At 53.4% G+C, this 25,529-nt stretch overlaps 1 protein-coding gene across 1 annotated transcript in view; it reads right to left on the minus strand.

The window, feature by feature from the left end:
* The window catches only part of LOC143350757 (uncharacterized), a 139,043-nt gene extending 113,775 nt beyond the window's left edge, over positions 1-25,268 (minus strand). Inside the window, exons 1-2 of the mRNA XM_076782761.1 lie at positions 25,125-25,268; positions 24,280-25,018 (exon numbers count right to left, since the gene is read on the minus strand). Coding sequence (XP_076638876.1) covers positions 24,280-25,018; positions 25,125-25,268 — 883 coding nt within the window. The remainder of the gene's footprint in view (positions 1-24,279; positions 25,019-25,124) is intronic.
* Positions 25,269-25,529: the final 261 nt, after the last annotated feature.

A 25,529-nucleotide genomic window follows, 5' to 3' on the forward strand; every position in this document is an offset into this window, starting at 1 on the left:
ACTAACGTGCAATTACTACATTTCCAACGTCCTTTCCCTCGTGATCCGGACCTCCGTTAGACGAGGCGTTCAAGTAAAATATTTGAAACCTCCCTATTCTAACATAAGGTCCTTCGAGCCGGATCTAAACGAGGTTTATTGGACCAGGAAAAGGTGCACGATTGTACACGTGTGGAATTACCCACGTAAGAGGTTATTTCGAGCGGTTTTATCCTCGAAAATCCAACTATGGCGGTAGCTAAACAAGCCACGTGGTCGGAGCTCGATGATCACATCGATGCCTTGACCGAGGGTGCATACCGACTCAATAAGTTGGGCATTAACCTCAAGAAGAAGGGAAAAGCGAGCTACTCGGTACGAGGCCTTGAGGAAAAGCTCGAGTTTGCCAAAAACTTATGGAGGGAACTCACAGATCGGTACTCGGCTGTACGGAAATTAGTACAGCCAGCGCAAAGGCAGGAATACGAATTCTTTAAACAGAACGGTATGGCCACTGCCGAAAACGACTATCACGATTTCGTGGAATTCGTAAGCGCTGAGATAGAACGACTCGCCGGGGATCCAAAACCGGCGGCGTCGGAAGCTCAATGCAGTATACCGATCGAGCTCCCAAAACAAAGATTACCAAAATTCGGAGGGGATCCTCGAGAGTGGGAACACTTCGAGGATCTGTTCACCTCCGGGGTGATCAACAATGCATGGTTGTCCGATGTACAAAAACTGCATCATTTAAACGCATGCTTAGAAGGACCGGCTCTGGCGACGATTTCGTCTATAGAAATCGTCGGTCGCAATTTCCCGGAAGCGTGGAAAAAGCTCAAGAGCAAATTCGGTCTCCCACGTCTAGTAACGGGAAAACTACTAGACAAACTTCTGTACATGAACCCCATCGATCTAAATGATCTAGCTAGTATGCAGCAGATCACGGTGGATTGCACAGAAGCCCTCGCTGCCCTCCGGAAAAAGGGAACCCCAGAACAGCTGGTAGAATGGCTACTAGCGCACTGGGCGAAGCAACATTTCACCCCTGAAATGGAGTTGAAATGGCAGAGGACACTAGGCAGCTCGCCCGACTATCCTACGTTCGAGGACGTAAGGAGGTTCGTGGAACGAGAATCGTGCGCTCTGCTTTCCATGACCGAGGAGCGGCGGAATGCAGCCTTAGGGCTTTCAACCAAAAATGCACGAAATACGAAGGCCACTCGGGTTTCCGGTGACGCCTCCAAACACGTGCGCAGCCATAATGCTGTCCTAGACCACATCCGGGCGGAAAAACCCCGGGAAACGAGTCACGACAACAGGCAGGTTGGAACTACGTCAACAAAGTCGTGTGGATTCTGTACAGGGCCGCACAAGTTGACGAATTGCGACAACTTCATGCGATTGACTGCAAAAATGCGCAGTCAATACGTAAAACGTAGTCGGTGGTGCATACAATGCTTGGGCACCACCCATACGGTAATGAAGTGCAAAAGCCCCACGGCGTGCACGAGGTGCAGCGGAAAACACCATACCCTGCTGCACTTCGAAATATCACGGGAGCCTCAGAATAATCAGCCGGTATCGGAAACCGAGTACGGCGATAAAGAGGAAAGGCGGTCAGAAGCCCCACCCCGGCGGCCTGGAAAATTCAGGCCAAAAGGAAAAACCTCGCCGAGCGCCAACACACCGAAAGCCACGACGTCGCACTGTACGACATTCGGTACACATGTACCGAGGCCCGTGTTGTTGGCTACGGCTCGAGTGCGAGTGTATGGAAAACACGGTGCGTCGCGAATCGCGCGCGCACTGCTCGATCAAGGTTCGGAAACTTCCTTCATTTCCGCGAGTTTGGTGAATGACCTCAAACTCGCACGAAGGAAAACTCCAGCCACGGTAACGGGCTTGGGAGGAAAACGAACAGACGCGATCAAATATAGCGTCGGAATGAACCTCAGCGCGAAGGAAGATAGGAAACCGACATGTACGGTCGACGCGTACGTCGTGCCTCGAATCACGACCTACGCAACGTCGTCCAAAAAAACGCTCGGCTACGAAGCGTTTCGGGACCTACCTCTCGCCGATTCCGACGTCACAGCTGATCAAAACATTGAGATTTTGATCGGCGCCGACTTATACGCGCAGATTCTGCGTCCGGGATTCCGCCGCGTAACAGCGGAAGGTCCGATAGCCCAAGAGACTGCGTTCGGCTGGGTAATCTCCGGGCCGATAAGTGCAGCGGGCGCAACCCCGAATACAGTACGGACGTTGCATTGCACCGTACTCGAATCGCTGGATCAAGCGATTCGGAAATTCTGGGAATCGGAAGAAATTCCCGCGACGCCACTGCGTACAAAGGCAGAGGAAGAGTGCGAAGCATTCTTCCGAAAAACCGTCGTCCGTAACGAGACTGGGAGGTTTCTAGTACGACTCCCCTTCAATTGCCCGAGACCGGAAGAAGCGTTGGGAAATTCATTCCATATCGCGCTCTCCGCTCTCGCAAGGCTGCGAAGGAAACTAGAAACAAATCCGACCCTGGGTCAAGAATACTCGGAGTTTTTAACCGAGTACGAGTCCCTTGGTCATATGGCTCGTATCGAGCCCATCGACCGAACTAGACTCTACATACCCCATAGAGCGGTCGTCCGTACGGACAGTACGACCACGAAACTACGGGTCGTATTCAATGCGACCAGTAGGACGACTGGAGGTCGCTCCCTAAACGACATCCTACACGTAGGTCCGAAATTACAAAACGATATCACCTCGGTATTAACGAGGTGGCGTGTGTACGAATACGTGTTAGTGGCCGACATTGAGAAAATGTTTCGACAGATTCTCGTCGCCCCACAGGATCGTCGATTCCAATGCATCGTGTGGTGTGCACCCGAAACCGAACAGCTGCAAGCGTTCGAACTAAATACCGTCACATACGGAACGGCGTGCGCCCCATACTTATCGATGCGTACCCTTCTCGAATTAAAGGAGCAGGATGGGAGAAAATTTCCCTTAGCCGCCCCGATTCTCGAGAAGGACATTTACGTCGATGATGTATTCATGGGAGCACCGGACAAACCCTTGCTGGAGGAAATCCGCACGCAAGTGTGTGACCTTCTGCAAGGAGGTGGGTTTCAGCTGAGAAAGTGGGCTGGAAATTCGCCACAGTTGCTGCGAAACATCCCCCACAGCGCTCACTCCCACGCCGTGGACCTCACCCTGTTCGAGGATTCCGAACTAAAAGTGCTTGGTCTACGATGGATTCCGTCTGGAGATTATTTCTATTTCAATCTCCAACGGTTTCAACCGTCGGCATCACCGATGACAAAGAGAAATTTGTTTTCGGAAATTGCCAAACTCTTCGATCCGCTCGGCTGGTTATCACCCGTCGTAATACGCGCAAAGATTTTAATGCAGTCCCAGTGGCTGGAGAAAATCCAGTGGGACGACCAAATCTCCGCGAATACGCAGAAAACGTGGAATACGTTCTGCACGGATTGGAGTAGTTTAAAGGAACTAAAAATTCCAAGATGGATACGTTATGGAGCAGATACCGCGACCGTGGAGTTGCACGGATTCTGCGATGCCTCCCTCGCAGCCTACTCTGCCGTCACGTATTTACGCGTGACGACAACGAGCAATGAAGTCTTTTCGACATTGATAATGGCAAAAACGCGAGTGGCTCCAATTAAAACGCAGTCCATCCCCGTCCTGGAATTAAACGGGGCTGTACTCCTCTCCGAGCTTGTGATGCACGTAAAGCGGTCCCTTCCGATGAAGCTGGACCGCATAATCTGCTGGACAGATTCTACGATTGCACTCGCTTGGATGAGAAAGCATGCATCGACATGGAAGGTTTTAATCGCCAACCGTGTCTCCAAAATCCAAACTATGCTCCCAAACGCTGAATGGTATCACGTTCCCACACGCTCAAACCCCGCAGATTTAAATTCGCGTGGAGTAGAAGCTGCGGAACTTATTCAGTCGGAGCTATGGATTTCAGGGCCGACGTGGCTTCGACTGGCGGAAGAAAGTTGGCCGAAAATGCCCGCTTCAATCGAGACCGAGGAGGGTAAACGCGTATCGCATACCCTCGTAGCCACTCCGGAAAAGGAATGGGATTTTGTATTCCGATTTTCTGAATGGAGTAAACTACTACGCGTCACCGCCTACTGCCTTCGGTTCCGAAGGGAGTGGGACGGGGAACGCCGGTCATTCGACGCCAAAATTATCGAAGCCTCGGAAATACGGCGTGCAACGGAAAGGATTGCACGCTACTTGCAACGCACGCACTTTGCAGACGAATACCAATGCTTAAAAAAGCAACGGGAAATCCCTGCAAAATCTCCATTAAAAAGCCTAAACCCCTTCCTCGACGACCGAGATGTCTTAAGAGTGGGTGGAAGGTTGGAGAATGCGGCACTCGCATGGGAGACCAAACACCCAATAATTCTGCCGAAACATCATGTTTCAAACATGATAATCAGGCAATGTCACGTGAATACGTTGCACGGGGGTCTGCAACTAACCATGTACACGGTGAGACAGAAATTCTGGATCATCGGCGCTCGTAATGCGGCGCGGACGGTTATCCACAAATGCATGCGATGCGTGAGATGGAAAGCAACCACCTCCACGCAAATAATGCAGGATTTAATACCAGAACGCAGCCGCCCTGCACGACCTTTCTCGAACTGCGGAGTAGATTACGCTGGACCGTACAAGGTCCGCGATTCCGCCGGTCGAGGGAAAACGGCTCACAAAGCTTACATAGCAGTTTTTATCTGTTTCGCTACAAGAGCCGTGCATATCGAACTCGTTCACGATTATTCAACGAGTGCGTTCTTGGCCGCCTTAGAACGATTCATCGCCCGTCGAGGAGTTCCGTCCTGCATATGCAGTGACAACGGGACCAATTTCGTCGGAGCGGATCGAGAATTGAGAGAGCATTTCAACCTCGTGTATAATACACAGGAAATGCGAAATACGTGCGGCCAGAAAGGCATTCGGTGGAAATTTAATCCACCTAGTGCACCACACTTCGGCGGTATGCAAGAAGCCGGTGTGAAATCGGTGAAACATCACCTGAAACGCATACTCGGTAATTTCGCGCCAACAAGCGAAGAAATGCAGACACTGCTCTGCAAGATCGAAGCGAGCCTAAATTCTCGACCGATCGCCGCTTTAAGCGATAACCCGGAGGATTATGCACCTCTCACACCGGGCCACTTTTTTAATCGGAAGTCCGGTAAACGCACTTCCGGTCGAGACCGTGGAAAATGAAAACCTCTCGCGGCTGACGCGATGGAGGGCGATTCAAAAATTCCACGAGCAACTCTGGAGGCATTGGACGCGTGATTATCTCACGCACCTCCAGAACCGCTTTAAGTGGCGTACCGCCCAATTGCAGCTACAACCAAACGATTTGGTATTAGTGCAAAACCCCCTCTTACCCCCCAATCAATGGGAAATGGGAAGAATAGAGGAAACATTCCCGGGTAAGGATAGGCACGTACGGGTTGTAAAAGTACGCACAGCTACTTCCACCTACACACGGCCAATCACACGTCTGTGTAAATTGCCCGTGGAACAGTCGACGCCGTCAATAAACGAAGACGACGCTACCGGGACATAAGAAATCCCGAATTCCGCGGTACAAAGAAACAAGAATGTGGTAACCGCTGGTGGTAATAACAACGGTGTTGATTACCACGTGTCCTGCGTATGTGGTGACAAAACGAGGATAGGGGAATCTATTCCCTACCATCCCGTTAACAATTAAGGAAGGGAGCAATTCGCGAGAGTCCCAGGCTTTAAAAGCAGGACCCGTAGGCCGAATTCGCTCAGTTCCAAGTCATACGCGGAAGAAAAATCAAAAAACAATGGCGTCAAGCAGCTCCTCGGACGAAAGTGCCAAAACCGTCGTGGGGCCTCAACGAGACCCGGAAATCGACAAACAGTTCGACCAGCTGCTGAAACTGGTCGACACCTCCCGTCCGCTAACGGACGCACCAGAAACAATGGAGGCAGCGCCGACCACGACACCCACGCCAACGGAGACACCAGGTCCGTCCCAAGACTTCCTGCTAAATTTGGGGCAGGACGTCCTCCGGGTACCGGCGCACGTACCGTGGACGTCCCGGCGCCTTAAATGCAAGGTGCCCGGAGGGCACTTTCGCCTAAAATGGGCCAGGGGAGGACGTTTGATCGCCTGCAACTACCGAGCTGCAGTCGACCCGACCACAGCGCGGCCGGTCTCCACTCCGGCACTACCACCCGGAGGTCAACCATCGGTGCCCGTATCGAGCTCGAGGGGACAAAACCCGACAAGCCCCGCACGAGGACGAGCCAGGGAGGGTGGGGTCAGCCGCCCCCGAGACCGCCAGCACCGGCGACACAGGCCCACAGCCAGGGAAGGCTTGGATAGGAGCATGCTCCAGGAGGCGGTGCTTACCACCCTTCAAATTTTGGAGGGCAGACGGGCCTTAGCTCGGCGTTAAGTAAGTACTTTGATTTATATAATTATGTGTACAACGACCTTCTCTACGGTAGATTGCATGTGACCGCGAATTACCGCTCCTCCGGATTATTGCACGGACCGTGCAAGGGGGGCGGTATGTTTAAATATCGCGTTAATTCGACGTATTTTCGAGTAAAATATAATTCGTCACCCGGTATTGTTTTTCGGCGTACGTAAGACCAGAGGTACCTCGGTCGTCGTGTCCGCTACGCGAAAACAGTACGGGATAGAAAAACAGCCGCTCTCGGGTTTTTTTCGAGACCTCACGCGATCGATCACGTAACGCTCAATTTCGAAACGAAAGTTTCGACGCGCGTGTCTAGAGAAGGTACGACAATTTTGTATTAGACAAAGACGGACTCAAAAAACGTTCACAGCGCCGCTCTACGGAGGTTTCACCCTTCGAGCGAACATTTTGACTGTCCGTGCTCGTCCGTCACTCTTAATCTGGAACCGGCAGGGAGCACATGGGCATACGACCCCGCTCCTCGGGCATTCCATAGTTCTCGAATAGTTACGAGTCACTCGAACTTTTCGAATAAAATTCTGAACGTGGAATAGGAAGGACTCCATACGAGAACGGATTGTAAAAACAATCTTTTACCGTGACTCCTTCCGTAACCCGTTCACAATTTAAATTAAAAAATCGTAAACGAGGAAAGGAATCGAATACGAGGACGGATTGTGAATCAATCTCTTCCCGTGATTCCTTTCGCAACTCGGTGTAATTCGATAGATCAGGTCGGGTTTCGACCAGATCAAAGCGACTGTAGAATTTCGTGAATTATAATCCGAAATTCCCATTCAGCGGTGGCTATAGTCCACATCAGTCTGACATCAGACACGTATCGCTGCAATCAGAGGTCGTGTCCGAGGTTTCGAATTTGAATCTCGAACCTCTCGACGGTCGAACGGTGCAAACCCACCCTTAGGGGCCTTCGTGGCGTGCATACCCTGGGTGGTATTACCGTCCTCCAGTCGGTGTTCGGGACAATACTTGAGTTCCGGCATCCGGCGACCAGCTAGAGCGCTGTTCAATCATCGCCAGTGTGTACGGACCCTGTGCGTAGAACCGCTCAGTATAGCGCCGTGGTGTACGCACTATAATTATAAGTCGCTGCATGCGCTGTAAAGGTGCTGCACCACACAGTGCCCGTACGCATTACGAGGACGATAAACGGCCGAGGAGCAGGTAAATAGTTGGAGCCTTACAACCTCCCTCTGTTAACCTCTCCGGCGACAGTCGAAATTAGCAGTCGGGAAAAATCGAGATCGATTCTCGTCTCCCAAATCTGCAATCAAACGTTTCCTGGTTTAAAGGGAACGTTCACACATACAGTCCACTAGCTTAGCTGCGTAACGCGGCGGCCGAGTTCCCCGCTCGCAAGTGCGACAAGCACAACCAAGAGCGCGTGAACCTTAGAACGAGACGGACAACGTGACTCACGTTACTCGATATTTACGCATAGTCTCGTCTCTTTTGTTTCAGGATAGAGCAACGCGAACCGCCGAACGGAGACGGCCCATCGGCGGGGTTTTTTCTGGCCAGACGCCGGCCAGACGTCCAGGCGGTTCGAGTTAAAGTTAAGAGTTTGTGTTTTGTGTTCGTCCTGACAAAACTGTGAAAAATAAACGGCTTCGTCGACAATTCGGCGAAGCGAAAAATAAAACTAACGTGCAATTACTACATTTCCAACGTCCTTTCCCTCGTGATCCGGACCTCCGTTAGACGAGGCGTTCAAGTAAAATATTTGAAACCTCCCTATTCTAACAGTCATTAATAAATCATGTACATATCTCCCTAATGCACATTGGATACGAGAAAACACTTGACAAATTATACGATTTGTATTGGTTCCCTAAAATGGCTGAAAGAACCAGACAATTCATAGACAGATGTTTAGTGTGTGCAACGGCTAAAAGTAAAAATGGTCCTAATGAACTGCCATTGTGCCCTATTCCGAAGGTCGCGTTACCATGGCACACCGTGCATATAGACGCATCTGGAAAACTAACTGGTAAAAGTCAATTGAAAGAATATGCATTTGCACTCGTTGATGCGTTCACTAAGTTTACGTTACTATCTAGAACCTCTAATCTTACGGCAGAAGCGGCTGTGACGTTTCTTAAAACGACTATTTCCATTTTTGGTACACCAAACCGTATCATTTCAGATCAAGGTACTTCATTTTCGGGTGGGAAATTCCGTGATTACTGCGAAGAGAACCATATCGAATTACATTTCATATCTACGTGCAATAGTAGGGCAAATGGTCAGGTTGAACGGGTGATGAGTCTATTGAAAAATTTGTTGTCAGTAACCGAAGCTGGCTGTAGTGAACGTTGGCAGGACCGACTGGCTGATATTCAGTTAATAATTAACAGCACACGCCATAGAACCACTCAATACTCCCCTGCCGAAGTGCTATTTGGGCGACAAATAAATTTACCTGCGATAAGCAAAATTTCTATTATGGCTACAGAGCAATTGAATTTAAATACCATACGCGATAAGGCAGACTCTAACATTAGAAGAAATGCTGAATACGAAAAAAATAGATTTGATAATAAGAATAGACGCACCAAAGACTCGTTTGCTATAAATGATTTATGCCTAGTGAAAATTAATGACAGACATTCGACAAAACTGTTAGCTTGTAAGCAAGTAGTAAGCTAGTAAGCAAGCAGTGAGCTTGTAAGAAAGCAACTCGCTGGTACGCAAGCAGTTACCTAGTGTGCAAGCAGTAAGCTAGTTAGCAAGCAGTAAGCTAGTAAGGAAGCACTAAGCTAGAAAGCAAGCAGTAAGCTAGTAAGCAAGCAGCTGGATAGTAAGAAAGCAGTATGCCAGTAGGCAACCAGTAATCTTGTAAGCAAGCGGCAGGCTATTAAGAAAGCGGTTAGCTGTTGAGCAAGCAGTTAACTTGTAAGCGAGGAGGAAGCTGATAAGGAAGCAATACGCTCGTAAGCAAGCTGTAAGCTAGAAAGCAAGCAGCTGTCTATTAAGAAAGCAGTTATCTAGTAAGCAAGCAGTAAGCTTGCAAGCAAGCAGTAAGCTAGTAAACAAGTAGTAAGCTGGTAAGCAAGCAGTAAGCTTGCAAGCAAACGGTAAGCTAGTAAACAAGCAGTGAGCTAGGAAGAAAGCAATTAATTAGTAAGCAGGCAGTAACCTAGTGTGCAGGCAATTTGCTTGTAAGGAATCAGGAAGCTAGTAAGGAAGCACTTTGCTAGAAAGCAAGCAGCAGGCTATTGAGAAAGCTGTTAGCTGTTGAGCAAGCAGTAAGCTAGTAAGCAAGCGGTAAGCCAGTAAGGAAGCACTAGTCTAGAAAGCAAGCAGTAAGCTATTAAGCAAGCAGCTGGCTAATAAGAATGCAGTATGCCAGTAAGCAATCAGTAAGATAGTAAGCAAGCAGTAAGCTGGTAAGCAAGCAGTGAGCTAATAAGCGAGCAGGGAGCTAGTACGAAAGCATTTTGCTAGTAAGCAAGCAGTAAGCGAGTAAGCTATCAGTAAGCTAGAAAGCAAGGTGCAGGTTAGTAAGCAAGCTGTAGGCGAGTAAGCTAGCAGTAAGCTAGTATGCATGCAGTGAGATACTAAGCGAGGGGGAAGCTAGTAAAAAAAAAATGATAGTAAGCAAGCAGTATGCATGAAAACTTGCGGCTGGCTAGTAAGCGAGCAGTAAACGAGATAGTACACAGAAAGCTAGTTAGCGTGCAGTGAGCTAGTAAGCGAGGAGGAAGCTAGTAGGGAAGAAGATTCATAGTAAGCAAGCAGTATGCTTGAAAGCATGCGGCTGGCTAGTAAGCGAGCAGTAAGCGAGTAAGCTAGCAGTAAGCTAGTATGCATGCAGTGAGATACTAAGCGAGGGGGAAGCTAGTAAAAAAAAAAATGATAGTAAGCAAGCAGTATGCATGAAAACTTGCGGCTGGCTAGTAAGCGAGCAGTAAACGAGATAGTACACAGAAAGCTAGTTAGCGTGCAGTGAGCTAGTAAGCGAGGAGGAAGCTAGTAGGGAAGAAGATTCATAGTAAGCAAGCAGTATGCTTGAAAGCATGCGGCTGGCTAGTAAGCGAGCAGTAAACGAGATAGTACACAGAAAGCTAGTTAGCGTGCAGTGAGCTAGTAAGCGAGGAGGAAGCTAGTAGGGAAGGAGATTCATAGTAAGCAAGCAGTATGCTTGAAAGCATGCGGCTGGCTAGTAAGCGAGCAGTAAGCGAGTAAGCTAGCAGTAAGCTAGTAAGCAGGCAGTAGGCTAGAAACCAAGCAGCAGGCTAGCAAGAAAGCAGGCAGCTAGTAAGAGAGCAATATGCTAGTAAGCATGCGGTAAGCTAGTAAGCATGCGGTAAGCTAGTAAGCATCCGGTACTCTAGTAAGAAAGATGTAAGCTGGTAATGGAGCAGTTAGCTAGTAAGGAAGTTCTTAGTTAATAAGTAAGTAGTAAGGTAGTAAGCAAGCAGTGAGCTGGTAAGAAAGCAGTTAGCTAGTAAGGAAGTTGTAAGTTAATAAGTAAGTAGTTAGGTAGTAAGCAAGCAGTGAGCTGGTAAGTGAGGAGGAAGCTAGTAAGGAAGCAGTAGCCTAGGAGGCACACAGTAAGCTAGAATGCAAGCAGCAAGATAATAAGCAAGGAGCAGGCTAATGAGCTAGCACTAAGCAGAAAATCAAGCAGAAGGCTAGTAAGAAAGCAGTAAGCTAGTGACAAAGCAGTAAGATAGTTACAAAGCAGTAAGTTAGTAACAAAGCAGTAAGCGATTAAACTAGCAGTATGCTCCTAAGCAGCCCGTAAGCTAGTAAGCAAGCAGTGAGCTAGTCAGCGTGAAGGAAGCTAGTAGGGATGCAGATAGCTAGTAAGAAAGCACTCTGCTAGTAAGCAAGCAGTAAGGTAGTAACGAAGCACTAAGCTACAAACCAAGCAGCAGGCTACTAAGCAAGCAGTAAGCGAGTAAGCTAGCAGTAAGCTAGAAAAGAAGCAATAAGCTAGAAAGCAAGTATTGAACAAGTAAGCGAGCTGTGTGCTAGTAGGCGTGAAGGAAGTCAGTATGGATTCAGATAGCTAGTAAGAAAGCACTCTGCTAGTATGCAAGCAGTGAGCTAGTAAGCGAGTAGGGTGCTACTAAGGAAGCAGTATGCTACTAAGCAAGCAGTAAGTTAGTATGCTACCAGTATGCTAGTAAGCAAGCAGTAAGCTAGTAAGCAACAAGTAAGCTAGTAAGCAAGTAACAGCCTAGTATGGAAGCAATTAGCTAGTAAGAGTGCAGTGTGCTAGTAAAACAGCATTATGCTATTAAGCAAGCATTAAGCTAGTAAGCTACCAGTAAGATGGTAAGCAAGCAGTGAGCTAGTAAGCGAGGGGGAAGCTAGTAAGGAAGCAGTACGCTAGTTAGCAAGCAGTAAGCTAGTAAGCAAGCACGCAGCTAGTGCGCAATCAGTAAGCTAGTAAGCAAGCAGTGAGCTAGTAAACACGCAGTGAGCTAGTAAGTGAGCAGGAATTTAGTAAGCAAGCTGTAAGCTGGTAAGGAAGCAGTTATCTAGTAAGCGAGTAGTAAGCTAGTAAGTAAGCAGTAAGCTGGTAAGCACGTAGAAAGCTAGTAAGCGAGCAGGAATCTATTAAGGGAGAAGTATGCTAGGCAGAAAGCATTAAGATTGTAACGCGCATGTCCGACGCGGGACCGCGACCCGAGCACGGTCGCGGCTGAGTCCCCGCGACCGGTGGTTTCCCGCGCGGCCGCTAGGCGTCCGCGACTTCTCACCGCTAATTACGCGCCGCGCGAGTATTAATACCGGGCCACCGGCCGGATTCGGCGGACTCGTGTCTTGCTCGTCGAAGCCAAATTAAGTGGCGAGAGATACGTACGAACCATACGAGTCTACACGAGCTCCGACTTTTTGCGAACACGAGAGTGCGAAGGGCACTCTCGCGACCAATCCGCCAAACCTCCTATAACCCTGGATACTGGGTCGAACCGTTCCTTCTTTCCTACCCTGGCCCTACCGACATTTGTAAGTAGGTTAAGTTAGTAATAAACACGCTCAAAACATCCACCCGGCCTACGTCACTCACCGCTGCGAACCCTCGATCGCCGACTGAGTCGGCACCGCCCACCATCCTACGCGTCCCCCTCGAATCGGGCCGTCCAAGGGGGAACGGTCACAAGAATATAAGCAACAAGTAAGCTAGTAAGCAGGCAACAGGCTAGAAAGGATGCAATTAGCTAGTAACGAACCAGTGTGCTAGTAAGCAAGCAGTAAGCTAGAAAACATGCAACAAGCTAGTAAGCAAGCAGCTGGCTAGAAAGAAAGTAGTTAGCTATTAAGCAACCAGTGTGCTAGTAAACAAGCAATAAGCTGGTAGGTAAGCAGCAAGCTAGTAAGCAAGCATTAGGCGATTATGCTAGCAGTAAGCAATTAAGCAGCCAGTAAGTTGGTATGCAAGCCGTGAGCTAGTAAGCGAGTAGGAAGCTGGTAAGGAAGCAGTAAGCTTGTAAGCAGGCAGTATGTTATGTAAGCAAGCAGCTGGCTAGTAAGGAAGCAGTAGGCTATGTAGAAAGCTGGAATGTAGTAAGAAAGCAGTTAGGTAGAAAGCAAGCAGCGGGCAAGTAAGCTAGCTGTAAGCGTGTAACCTAGCACTATGCTAGTATGCACGCAGTAAGCTAGTAGGAATGCAGTTTGTTAGTAAGGAAGCAGTATGCTAGCAGGCAAGTAGTAAGCTAGTAAGGAACAAGTAAGCTAGTAAGCAAGCAGTAAGATTGTAAGCAAGCAGTAAGCTGGTAAGGAAGTAGTAAGCTGGTTAGCAAGCAGTAGGCTAGCAAGCAAGCAGTAAGATAGTAAGCAAGCAGTGAGCTAGTAAGCGAGCAGGAAACTAGTAAATAAGCGGAAAGCTGGTATGAAAGCAATTAGCTTGGAAGCAAGCACTAATCTAGTATGCAAGCAGTGAATTAGTAAGCGAGGAGGAAGCTAGTAAGCAGGCAGTAAGCTAGTAAGCAAGCAGTAAGCTTGTAAGCAAGCAGTAGGCTGCTAAGAAAGCGGGTAGATAGTAAGGAAGTAGTAAGCTGGTAAGCAAGCAGTAGGCTATCAAGCAACCAGTAAGATAGTAAGCAAGCAGTGAGCTTATAAGCGAGCAGGAAGCTAGTAAGTAATAAGTATGCTAGTAAGCAAGCAGTAAGCTAGTAAGAAAGCACCAATCTAGTAAGCAAGCAGTAACTTGGTAAGAAACAATGAAGCTAGTAATCAAACAGCAGGTTAGTAAGGAAGCAACTAGCTAGTAAGAACGCTGTATGCTAATAAGCAAGCAGTGAGCTTGTAAGGAAGCAGCCTGCTAGTAAGCAAGCAGCAAGATAGTAAGCAAGCAGTAGGCTAGCAAGCAAGCAGTAAGATAGTAAGCAAGCAGTGAGCTAGTAAGCGAGCAGGAAACTAGTAAATAAGCGGAAAGCTGGTATGAAAGCAATTAGCTTGGAAACAAGCACTAATCTAGTATGCAAGCAGTGAATTAGTAAGCGAGGAGGAAGCTAGTAAGCAGGCAGTAAGCTAGTAAGCAAGCAGTAAGCTTGTAAGCAAGCAGTAGGCTGCTAAGAAAGCGGGTAGATAGTAAGGAAGTAGTAAGCTGGTAAGCAAGCAGTAGGCTATCAAGCAAGCAGTAAGATAGTAAGCAAGCAGTAAGCTAGTAAGCGAGCAGGAAACTAGTAAATAAGCGGAAAGCTGGTATGAAAGCAATTAGCTTGGAAGCAAGCACTAATCTAGTATGCAAGCAGTGAATTAGTAAGCGAGCTGTGGGCTAGTAAGCAAGCAGTAAACTAGAAAGCAAGCACCAGGCTAGTATGCAAGCAGTAAGCTAGTAAGCTACCAGTAAGCTTGTAGGCAAGCAGTAAGATGGAAAGCATGCAACAAGCTAGTACGCACGCAGTAAGCTAGTAAGCTAGCATTGAGCGAGTAATCCTGGAGGAAGCTTGTAAGGAAGCTGTATGCTAGTAAGCAAGCCGTAGGCTAGAAAGCAAGCAGCAAGCTAGTAAGCTAGCAGTATGCTAGAAAGCAAGCAGTGAACAAGTAAGCGAGCTGTGGGCTAGTAAGCGTGCAGGAAGCTAGTAGGGAAGCAGATAGCTAGTAAGAAAGCACTCTGCTAGTAAGCAAGCAGAAAGCTTGATAACAAGCAGGAAGCAAGTAAGCGTGCAGTAAGCTAGAAAGCAAGCAGCAGGCTAGCAAGGCAGCAGTAAGCTGGTAAGAAAGCAATTATCTAGTAAGGAAGTAGTAAGCATGTAAGCAAGCAGTATGTTAGTATGCAACCAGTGAACTTGTTAGAATAGGGAGGGTTCAAATATTTTAATTGAACGCCTCGTCTAACGGAGGTCCGGATCACGAGGGAAAGGACGTTGGAAAAGTAGTAATTGCACGTTGATTTTATTTTATTATATACGTTTATTTTGCATGTTTTTTCAGGACAAACACAAACACAGACTCTTATTATTAAACGCCTGGACGTCTGGCCGGCGTCTGGCCAGAAAGAAGCCCCGCCGATGGGCCATCTCCTTTGGCGGTTCGCGTCGCTCTACCCTGAAACAAAAGAGACGAGACTATGCGTAAATACCGAGTAACTTGAGTCACGTTGTCCGTCTCGTTCTAAGGATCACGCGCTCTTGGTTGTGCTTGTCGCACTCACGAGCGGGGAACTCGGCCGCGGCGTTACGCAGCTAAGCTAGTGGACTGTATGTGTGAACGTTCCCTTTAAACCAGGAAACGTTTGTTTGCAGATTTGGAAGACGAGAATCGATCTCGATTTTTTCGACTGCTAATTTCGACTGTCGCAGGAGAGGTTAACAGAAGGAGATTGTAAGGCTCCAACTATTTGCCTGCTCCTCGGCCGTTCACCGTCCTCGTAATGCGTACGGGCACTGTGTGTTGCAGCACCTTTACAGCGCATGCAGCGACTGATAATTATAGTGTGTACACCACGGCGCTATACTGAGCGGTTCTACACACAGTGTCCGTACACACTGGCGATGATTGAACTGCGCTCTAGCTGGTCGCCGGATGCCGAAACTCAAAGATTGTCCCGAACACCGACTGGAGGACGGCAAGACCACCCAGGGTATGCACGCCACGAAGGCCCTTAAGGGTGGGTTTGCACTGTTCGACAGTCGAGAGAGGTTCGAGATTCAAATTCGAAACCTCGGACACGACCTCTGATTCCAGCGATACGTGTCTGATTTCAGACTGGCGTGGACTATAGCCACCGCTGAATAGAAATTTCGGATTATAACTCACGAAATTTTACAGTCGCTTTGATCTGGTCGAAACCCGACCAGATCTATATCGTATTATAGCGAGTTGCGAAAGGAATCACGGGAAAGGATTGATTCACAATCCGTCCTCGTATTCGATTCCTTTCCTCGTTTGCGATTTTTTAATTTAAATTGGAAACGGGTTACGGAAGGAGTCACGGTAAAGGACTGTTTTTACAATCCGTTCTCGCATGGAGTTCTACCTATTCCACGTTTAGAATTTATTCGAAAAGTTCGAGTAACTCGTAACTATTCGAGAACAATGGAATGTCCGAGGAGCAGGGTCGTATGCCCATGTGCTCCCTGCCGGTTCCAGATTAAGAGTGACGGACGAGCACGGACAGTCAAAATGTCCGCTCGAAGGGTGAAACCTCCGTAGAGCGGCGCTGTAAACGTTTTTTGAGTCCGTCTTTGTCTAATACAAAATTGTCGTACCTTCTCTAGACACGCGCGTCGAAACTTTTGTTTCGAAATTGAGCGTTACGTGGTAGATCGCGTGAGGTCTCGAAAAAAATCCGAGAGCGGCTGTTTTTCTATCCCGTACTGTTTTCGCGTAGCGGAGACGACGACTGAGGTACCTCTGGTCTTACGTACGCTGACCACACAATACCGGGTGACGAATTATGTTTTACTCGAAAATACGTCGAATTAACGCGATATTTAAACAGAGCAAGTAAGCGATCTGGGAGCTTCTATGGGTGCAGTATGAACGTAAGCAAGCAGCACGCTGGTAAGGAAGCACTAAGCTATAAAGCAAGCAGCAGGCTACTAAGCAAGCAGTAAGCGAGTAAGCTAGCAGTAAGCAAGAAAGCAAGCAGCAAGCTAGTAAGGAAGCAGTGACCTCGCAAGCGAGCTGGGAGCTAGTAAGGAAGCAGTATGCTACTCAGCACGCAGTAAGCTACTAAGCAAGCAGTAAGCAATTAAGAAACAAGTAAGCTAGTAAGCAAGCAGCAGGCTAGTAAGGAAGCAGTAGGCTAGCAAGAAAGCAGTTAGCTATAAAGCAAGCAGTAAGCTAGCAAGCATGCAGTAAGCCAGTAAGCAAGCAGTAAGCTAGTAAGCAAGCAGTAAGCTAGTAAGCATGCATTGACCCTGTAAGCACGGAGTGAGCTGGTAAGGGAGCAGGATGCTAGTAAGCAAGCAGTGAGCTAGTAAGCATGCAGTGAGCTAGTAAGCGAGGGGGAAGCTTGTAAGGAAGTAGAGTGCTAGTAGGCAAGCAGTAAGCTGGAAAGCATGCAACAAGATAGTAAGCAAGCAGTAAGCTAGAAAGAAAGGAGCAGGCTAGTGAGCAAGACATTAGCTACTAAGAAAGCATTACGCTAGTAAGGAAGGAGTATGCTAGTAAGCAAGCCGTGAGCTAATAAGCAAGCAGTCAGCTTGAAAGGAAGCAGCAGCCTTGTAAGAAATCAGTTAGATACTAAGCAAGCTGTAAGCTAGTAAGGAAGCAGTAAGCTAGAAGCAAGCACCAAGCTAGTAAGCTAGCAATAAGCTGGAAAGCAAACAGCAGACTAGCAAGATAGCAGTTGACCGGTAAGGGAGCAGGGAGCTCGTAAGGAAGCAGTAAGCTAGAATGGAAGAAGTCAGCTAGTGAGCGAGCAGGGACCTCGTAAGGAAGCAGAATGCAAGTAGGTTCAAACAGTAAGCTAGTAAGCAACCAGTAAGCTAGTAAGCAAGCAGCAGGATATATAGAAAGCTATAAGCTAGTAGGAAAGCAGTGTGCTAGCAAGCAAGATGTGAGCCAGTAAGTAGGCAGTAATCTAGTAAGCAAGCCGTAAGCTGGTAAGGAAGCTGCTATCTAGTAAGTAAGCAGTAAGCTAGTAACAGAGCAGTATGCTAGGAAGCAAGCAGTAAGCTAGTAAGCAACCTGTCAGCCAATAAACAAGTATCAGGCAATTAAGAAAGCAGTGGGCTTTTGTACAAGCAGCAAGCCAGTAAGCATCCCCTCAGGGGCTGCCAGCCTTTCAGCTGCAGTACGGGCTTAACGAACCCGGGGTACCCGAGTCATACACACACCGTAAGCCTCCTGTTGGTCGTCACAACGACCCATTCACAATTCCCTATTGGTTTTGTGAATGGTACGTGACGGCAGGAGGAACGGGGGTCTTGGCTTAACCGCCTGGGCCACGAGTATGGCGGCTCTATAAAATCGCCCTCCAATCCTAAGCTATGGTGCGCGGCGATGGGATGCATGGTTGGGGGAGAAGGCCCAATCCCAAGCGACCACCTCCGGGGGAACCTGCCGAACCCCCGGAGTATATAGGCTTACCCGGGTAAGGCGGCTCTGCCCGGGCGGACCTTTTCTTCCGACCTGCTCGTGGGAATATTATGGAGTTCAATATTAAAACGGGGATGGGACGGGGTAAGTCAGAGGGGGAGGACGAAGGCGGTGTTGGGACTGGAGTGACGGCGCTCGCGCCGCCTCCAGCGCCTGGCCCGGCTTCGTGGAAGGTGGAGGAGGACGACGAGACTGCGTCAGTCTCGTCCTTCTCCTCCACCAGGAGCCTCATAGGCTCTAAGAGGAAGAGGGCGGGGCAGGCCGTCGTCGAGGTGGGCGGGGCGATGAGCCCGTCGGTGAGGCTGAGTTGCCTCAGGGACGAGGTGACCGAGGAGATATCGGAGAGGATCTCCTCGTCCCTGAAGCGGGTGGAGAAAGTCGCCGCTGCCTGCGCCTTTAAGGGGCAGAAAAGCGGTGGTGCGGAGGCCCTGAAGGCCGCAGCGGAGGAAATGAGGGAGGCGGCGCGGGTGCTCAGAGGGCGGAACGCCCGTCTGCAGCTCCTGTTGGAGGAGGAGCGACAGGGGAGGAGGAGGGCAGAGGCGCTGTGGAACAGCGCGGCCCTCCCTCCCATCCTCCCTCCTCCTCCACCGCCACGTCCCTCGGCGGAGGTAAATAAGCGGAGTGCGGCGGCAGTGGTGCGGGGCACCGCGGGCCCCTCCACCCGCACTCCGCCCGTGAAGAAGTCCCCGTCCTCCTCAGAAGACGATCTTCTGAGGAGGATTGGGGACATGATTGATGGCAAGCTGGCCGCCTTCCGGGAGGAGCTCCTCGCCGGAAGAGCGGTCAGCAGGAAGGCGGTGCCTCCCCGACCTGTTCCGGTACAGTCGGGGAAGGCAAAGAAGGGCGGAGTGAAGGCTCCGCCCAGCGTTGCGGCACCAGGGCCCCGGGTCGCGACCCCCAAGGGGGGTGGTGTACCCGTGGTCGCGGTGGTCGCGTCCTCCACGGCACCCTCCCAAAGGGGGGTGGCGTGGAGTGAGGTGGTGGGGCGGAAGGCGAGGAAGGCCTCGCAACCGCAGCCTCCGCCTCCGCCGCCGGCGGCCAAGGTAAAGGCCGCGAAGGTCGGGAAGGCACGACCAGGTCGTCCCCCAAAAACGGCAGCGGTGACGCTGACCGTTGCGCAGGGGGGCGACCTGACCCTCGCGGAGGCGATGCGGCTCGCCAGGGAGAATATCTCCCTGGAAGAGCTGGGCATCGCCTCCGTGAGGGCGAAGAGGGCCGTGACCGGGGGTCTCTTGCTGGAGATCCCCGGTGCAGAAGGCGGCGCGAAGGCGGATCGTCTCGCCCAGAGGCTCCGGGAGCAGCTGGGCGAGCGAGGTGTCCGGGTCGCCCGGCCCACGAAGCGCACGGAGATGCGCGTTTGTGGGCTGGACGACTCGGTCAGCGCACAGGATGTGTCCCGTGCCCTTGCGAGGGCGGGGGACTGTCCTGTGGAGGACCTGCGGATCGGAGAGATCCGCAGGTCGCCCTCCGGCCTCGGGTCGGTGTGGGCCCGGTGCCCCCTCTCCGCCGCCCGTAAGGTGGCGGAATCCGGGAGGGTGTTGGTGGGGTGGGTTTCGGCGCGAGTGGAAATCCTCGCGCCGCGCCCGCTCCAGTGTCACCGCTGCCTCGAATTGGGGCACGTGAGGCAGTGGTGCACCTCGCCGGTGGACCGCAGCGGTCAGTGTTACCGCTGCGGTGCCAAAGAGCACCGTGCGAGCCAGTGCTCTGCGGCCCCCCACTGCCCGCTGTGTGCGGACATGGGGAGGCCAGCCGATCACAGGGTGGGGAGCAAGAAGTGCTCCCCCCCCCTCCCGGAAGGAGAGGAAGAGGCGGGCTGCACCGGCTCCGGTGCCGAGGGCGGTGGCATCGTCCTCCATGGAGGTGGACGGTGCTACGGGGACGGACGACCGGGAGGTGGCTGGCGCGGCCATTAATTAATGCCGCCCCGCCTCCTCCTCCAGGCCAACCTCAACCACTGCCGCGCGGCACAGGACTTGATGTCCCAAGTCCTCGCGGAGTGGGGGGTTGGCCTGGCGGTCGCCGCCGAGCCGTACCGCGTCCCTGATCACCCTCATTGGGTTGGCGACGCGGACGGCTTGGTGGCGACGGTATGGGGTGGGGGCGACGGGTCCCCACCGTTCTCCTTGTTGGAGCGCGGTCGGGGATTCGTCGCCGTGGACTGGGGGGGAGTCGCTGTGGTGGGGTGCTACATTTCGCCCTGTAGCGGTCACGCTGCGTTCGAGCTGTACTTGGCCGAGGTCGCGGCATGCGTGCAGCGCTACGCGGCCCGGCCGGTGCTGGTCCTGGGGGATTTTAATGCCAAGTCGGTGGCTTGGGGATCCCCCAGGACCTCCGTTCGCGGTGGGATCCTGGGCGATTGGGCGGCGGGGCTCGACCTCCGGGTATTGAACCGGGGGTCGGAGCACACATGCGTGCGGCGATATGGGGGGTCCATCGTGGATGTTGGATTCGCGACCCCCAACGCCGTGCGCATGGTGTCGGGTTGGCACGTGGTCGCGGGGGCAGAGACACTCTCCGATCACCGGTACATCCGGATGGAGGTCTCTGCCGCCGCGAGTGCATCCCGACACGGCCGCCTGCGTGGCACCCCACCACGCCGCTGGCCGCTTCGGCGCCTGGACAAGGACGCCCTGATGGCAGCTGCCCTCGCTGCAACTTGGCCGCAGGGAGCGGCCGAGTTGCCGAGCATAGAAGAGGAGGTCGCCCGGCTCGGAGCATTGGTCGCGGGTATTTGCGACGCGGGGATGCCTCGGGTCGGGCGGGCTTCTCCTCGCCGGGCGGTGTACTGGTGGTCGGACGCGATCGCGGAGTTGCGAGTCGCGACTGTCCGCGCCCGACGCCAGTACACCCGCGCGCGCCGTCGTCAACGTACAGGCGACGGCGTGGTGCGAGCGAGGGCAGCTGATGACCTGTATGGAGCATACCGCGTGGCGCGGGTTGCTCTGCAGGTCGCCATCAAACGGGCCAAGACCCAGGCATGGAAGGAGCTCCTCCAGACCCTTGATGACGATCCATGGGGGCGCCCATATAAGGTGGTGCTGAATAAGCTCCGCCCGTGGGCGCCCCCCGTCACCGAGGGTCTTGACCCCCGGCTGCTGGAGGACGTGGTCAATACACTCTTCCCAATTCGGGAGAGGGGACCGCGTCCTCCGGCGGCGGCGGCTGTCCCAGTGGAGTGGACGGCCGAGCTGGGGGTCACGCAGGAGGAGCTGGCAGCGGCCATCAGACGGCTCGGGGTTCGTAACACGGCCCCGGGTCCGGATGGTGTGCCCGGCCGGGTTTGGGTCTTGACCCAGGGCGTCCTTGGGGCCGACCTCAGGCGGTTGTTCGACCGCTGCCTGAGGGACGGGCGATTCCCCCCCAGTTGGAAGGTGGCGAGGATGGTCCTCCTCCGGAAGGAGGGTCGGCCCGCGGAGTCTCCCTCCGCATACCGGCCCATTTGTCTCCTCGACGAGGTGGGCAAGCTCTTCGAGCGGGTGATTGCTGCCCGCCTCGTCGAGCACCTGTCGCGGGGTGATCCCGGTCTGGCCGACTGCCAGTTCGGTTTCCGGGGGGGCCGATCGACTATCGACGCGATAGGTCGTGTGAGGGCCCTCTCGGGGGCGGCCGTCTCCCGGGGAGGGGTGGCATTGGCAATATCCTTGGATATTGCCAATGCCTTTAACACCCTCCCCTGGGAAGAGATAAGGAGGGGGCTCGAATATCATCGAGTCCCCCCTTGTCTCAGGGCGGTCGTCGGGGATTATCTCCGCGGCAGGTGGATCGAGTATCCGGGCCGGGATGGTGATATGCGGAGGGAGGTGTACTGCGGTGTTCCGCAGGGGTCGGTCCTCGGGCCACTCCTGTGGAACATCGCGTACGACTCGGTGTTGCGGGCCGGCCTCCCCGACGGCGTCAGCACGGTGTGTTATGCGGATGACACACTGGTGCTGGCCGTCGGGGCGCACTGGGGGAGGGCCATGCGTCGCGCGGAGGAGGGGTCGCAACGCGTCGTCGACCGGATCAGGGGGATGGGGATGACGGTGGCGGTCCATAAGACCGAGGTGATTGCGTTTCTTTCACCTCGGCAGGATCCGCCACCCCCTCTGATCCGGGTGGGTGGGGCTGACATCGAGGTGAAGCCCCAGATCAGGTATCTGGGGCTGATCCTCGATAGCCACTGGCGTTTCGAGGAGCATTTCCGCTGCCTGGTCCCCCGGTTGGAAAGGATGGTTGCGGCTCTGGGCCGGATCCTGCCCTACCTGGGGGGCCCGGCGGGCCGAGTTCGTCGCCTCTATGTGGCAATGGTCCAGTCGGTGGCCCTATACGGGGCCCCCGTCTGGGCGGACGACCTGGCTGCCTCCCGGCGCAGCATGACTATGCTGCGTCGGGTGCAGAGGCGCATGGCGCTCAGGGTCGTCCGCGGGTATCGGACCATGTCACATGAGGCGGCGACGGTTCTAGCGGGGATGCCGCCCATGGACCTGCTCGCGCGGTCGCACGCGGTGATGTACCGGCACCGCGTCGACCGTCGCGCGGGGGTGGGGGCGGTCCCGGGCGGGCAGGAACCTGCTTGGGGCGATTTGAAGCGCCAGGCCCGGCAGTCCGTGTTGCTCGCGTGGCAGGAGCGGCTGGCTCTGCCAACCGCGGGGCACCGGACTGTCGGGGCTGTTCGGCCACTCCTGAAGGAGTGGCTGGACAGAGGCCATGGCAGCCTCACCTACCGGCTGGCACAGGTATTTTCCGGGCATGACAGCTTCGGAAGATACCTGTGCCGGATAGGGAAGGAGCCGACGGCGCGTTGCTGCCACTGCGACGCTGAGCAGGACACGGCGGATCATACCCTGGAGGTATGCCCCGCGTGGGAGGGGGAGCGCCGTGTCCTGGTCGGCGTCGTCGGGCGGGATGTCTCGCTGCTGGGCGTGGTGCGCGCCATGCTCGGCAGCGAGAAGAAGTGGAGGGCCGCGGGGAGGGAGCGCGAGCTTCACGGCGCGCTGAAGCTCGCGCTCGTGCGGTGGCCCGAGGTCGTCGCCCGGTCGGGAGGCGTCGCGGGCGGCCGCCTCGGCGTGGCGGATGACCTAGGCTGGGAGGGGGGTCCTGAGGGGACCCTCCTCCCTCCAGGCGGCGCCGGGTCGGACCGGTTGGGGGTAGGAGTGCCTCCCCCTACTGGTCCGACGCAAGGGGAGGCACCCTCGGCGGTCTGGTGCGGCCATGAATGCCCGGCCGCCGAGGGGTGGAAACGGGGTCGCGGGCGGTTGCGAGTTGGGACTCGCAGCCGCCACTAAACGCGGCCCCGGGACGGATAGCGGCGGGCTGGAGTGGCCCCGTCCCGCCGCTATGAGGCAGTGTGTCTACTGGGGGGACCGATTGTCCCCCCGGGGGATGGGCGCGAAAGCGCGGGCACGGGGAGGATACCGGAAGAATGCTTCGAGCGATTCCCGGTATCCTCCCAAAGCGTGCCGAAGGGTCACCGTGGGGTTTTTAGTGGGTAGGTCCCGCCCCTGTCGTTGTACGGGCGCGGGGAATCCCACACACCCCTCCCACCTCTCCCCAAGGAGGTGGGAGGGAGTCTTTCGAAGATTTTCCCCACGACAAAAAAAAAAAAAAAAAAAAAAAAGGGGCCCCGGGTCGCGAGTAGCAAGAGATGCTTGGCTCGCGTGGATGAAACGCAGAATATGTGCGGTGATGCGTAGAAGTCGCGGCCACGATGAGACGCTATTCGGAAGGGGTTCGAGGGGACTACTCGCGGGAGCAGCCGAGCAATGCGCGATTGTCGTACGCACTTCCGGTGCGACCGTTGGGGACGCGTCGTCCTGAGCGGGCCAGTCTGATCGTGGGCTCCAGAGCCAGCCGGGGCCGTGCCACCACAGAGTATGGGCGAGAAAGGCTTCGGGTAACATTCCCCGGGATGCGCAGTCGGCGGGATTGTCGCGGGTCGGCACGTGTTGCCAGGACGCGGAGGGAAGTGCAGTCTGGATCTCGGAGTCGCGATTCGCCACAAAAACCTGCCACGTAGAAGGGTGTCGGCGGAGCCATTCTAGGACAACCCGGGAGTCCGTCCAAGCAAAAATGCTAGCCCGTACGAAGGGTGTTTCGGCGTGAATGCGCGCGAGGAGGCGCGTGAGCAGCACCGCGGCGCACAACTCGAGGCGAGGAATGCTCAACGTTTTGACCGGGGCGACACGCGTCTTAGCTACGAGAAGCGTGACGAGGATCGCCGCTCCCCCTTCCGACGCGAGTCGGGCGTAGACCACCGCCGCGTACGCACGAGAGGACGCGTCGGCAAACCCGTGCAGCTCCAACGCCATGTTGCCCGGCGGCAGTCCGCACCGTCGTGGTACGCGTACGTGACGCAGTAAATGCAGTCCTGCTGCATAGCGACACCACTCCTGCAGAAATTCCGGCGGAAGAGGTGTGTCCCAGTCGACCCCGCGAATCCATAGGCTTTGTAAGATAATTTTCGGGACAATGATGACCGGTGACACACAACCAAGAGGGTCGAATAGCCACGCCGTCATGGATAATACGGATCGCTTCGTGGGAGTCGCTGCGCTGGGCTTGTCCACGCGATACGCGAACACGTCGTTCTCGGGGTTCCACTGAAGCCCTAAAACGGAATGGAATGGCTCATCCTCCGATCCTAAAGGTAGGGAATTTTCCGGCAAGGCTCCTTCCGGGAGAGCGGCCGCCTCAGTTGCTGCCCATTTCCCCAACGAGAACCCGCCTTTCGCGAGCAACGAGGTTAGGTCGTGACGCGTCGCGATGGCTTCGGCCAGAGTGTCAGCCCCGAAGATGACGTCGTCGACGTAGAAGTTGTGGGTGAGAACGAGGCGACCGCGTGGGACAGAGTCTCCGTCGTCATCCGCCAGCTGCCGTAGAACCCGCTGCGCTAAAAATGGTGCGGAGGCAGTGCCATACGTAACGGTACGTAATGCGAAGGTGCCCGGTTCTTGTGTTGATTCGCGAGGCCACAAGATGCAATTGGTACGCGTGATCTTCCGGATCAACTAAAATTTGACGATACATTTTTTGTATGCCGGCCTTTAGAGCGACGCGCTTGATTCGCCACCGGAGCAGAATTGAAATCAAATCGGCCTGTAATTTCGGTCCCACCAGGTGGTCGTTGAGCGACGTGCCGTTCGAGGTCATAGCGGATGCATTAAAAACTATGCGGAGCTTGGAGATCTGCTCGTGCACCACTGCATGGTGTGGTAAATAGACCGGCTCCGTCGCGAACGGAGTGCTGACGGGAGCCATATGGCCAAGAGCCTCATATTCGCGCAAAAATTCGACATATTGCGCTCCTAGTGTCGTGTCGTTTTTCAATCTGTTGTCGAGGGATCGCAGGAGTGCGACCGCGCGCCCGATGTGTTGTTCGCATCGAGCTTCTTCGGGCGATAGCGAAGAAGGAGTCGCGACCTCCTCAATCTCCCAGAACCGACGCAGTAGGGAATCGACGTCATCTCCCTTCGGCGAAGCGAGCGCGCGAGCATGATACACACCCACCGAGGACGTCTC

The sequence above is a fragment of the Colletes latitarsis genome, unplaced genomic scaffold (genome assembly GCF_051014445.1).
Source record: "Colletes latitarsis isolate SP2378_abdomen unplaced genomic scaffold, iyColLati1 scaffold0030, whole genome shotgun sequence".
Lineage (NCBI taxonomy): Eukaryota > Metazoa > Arthropoda > Insecta > Hymenoptera > Colletidae > Colletes > Colletes latitarsis.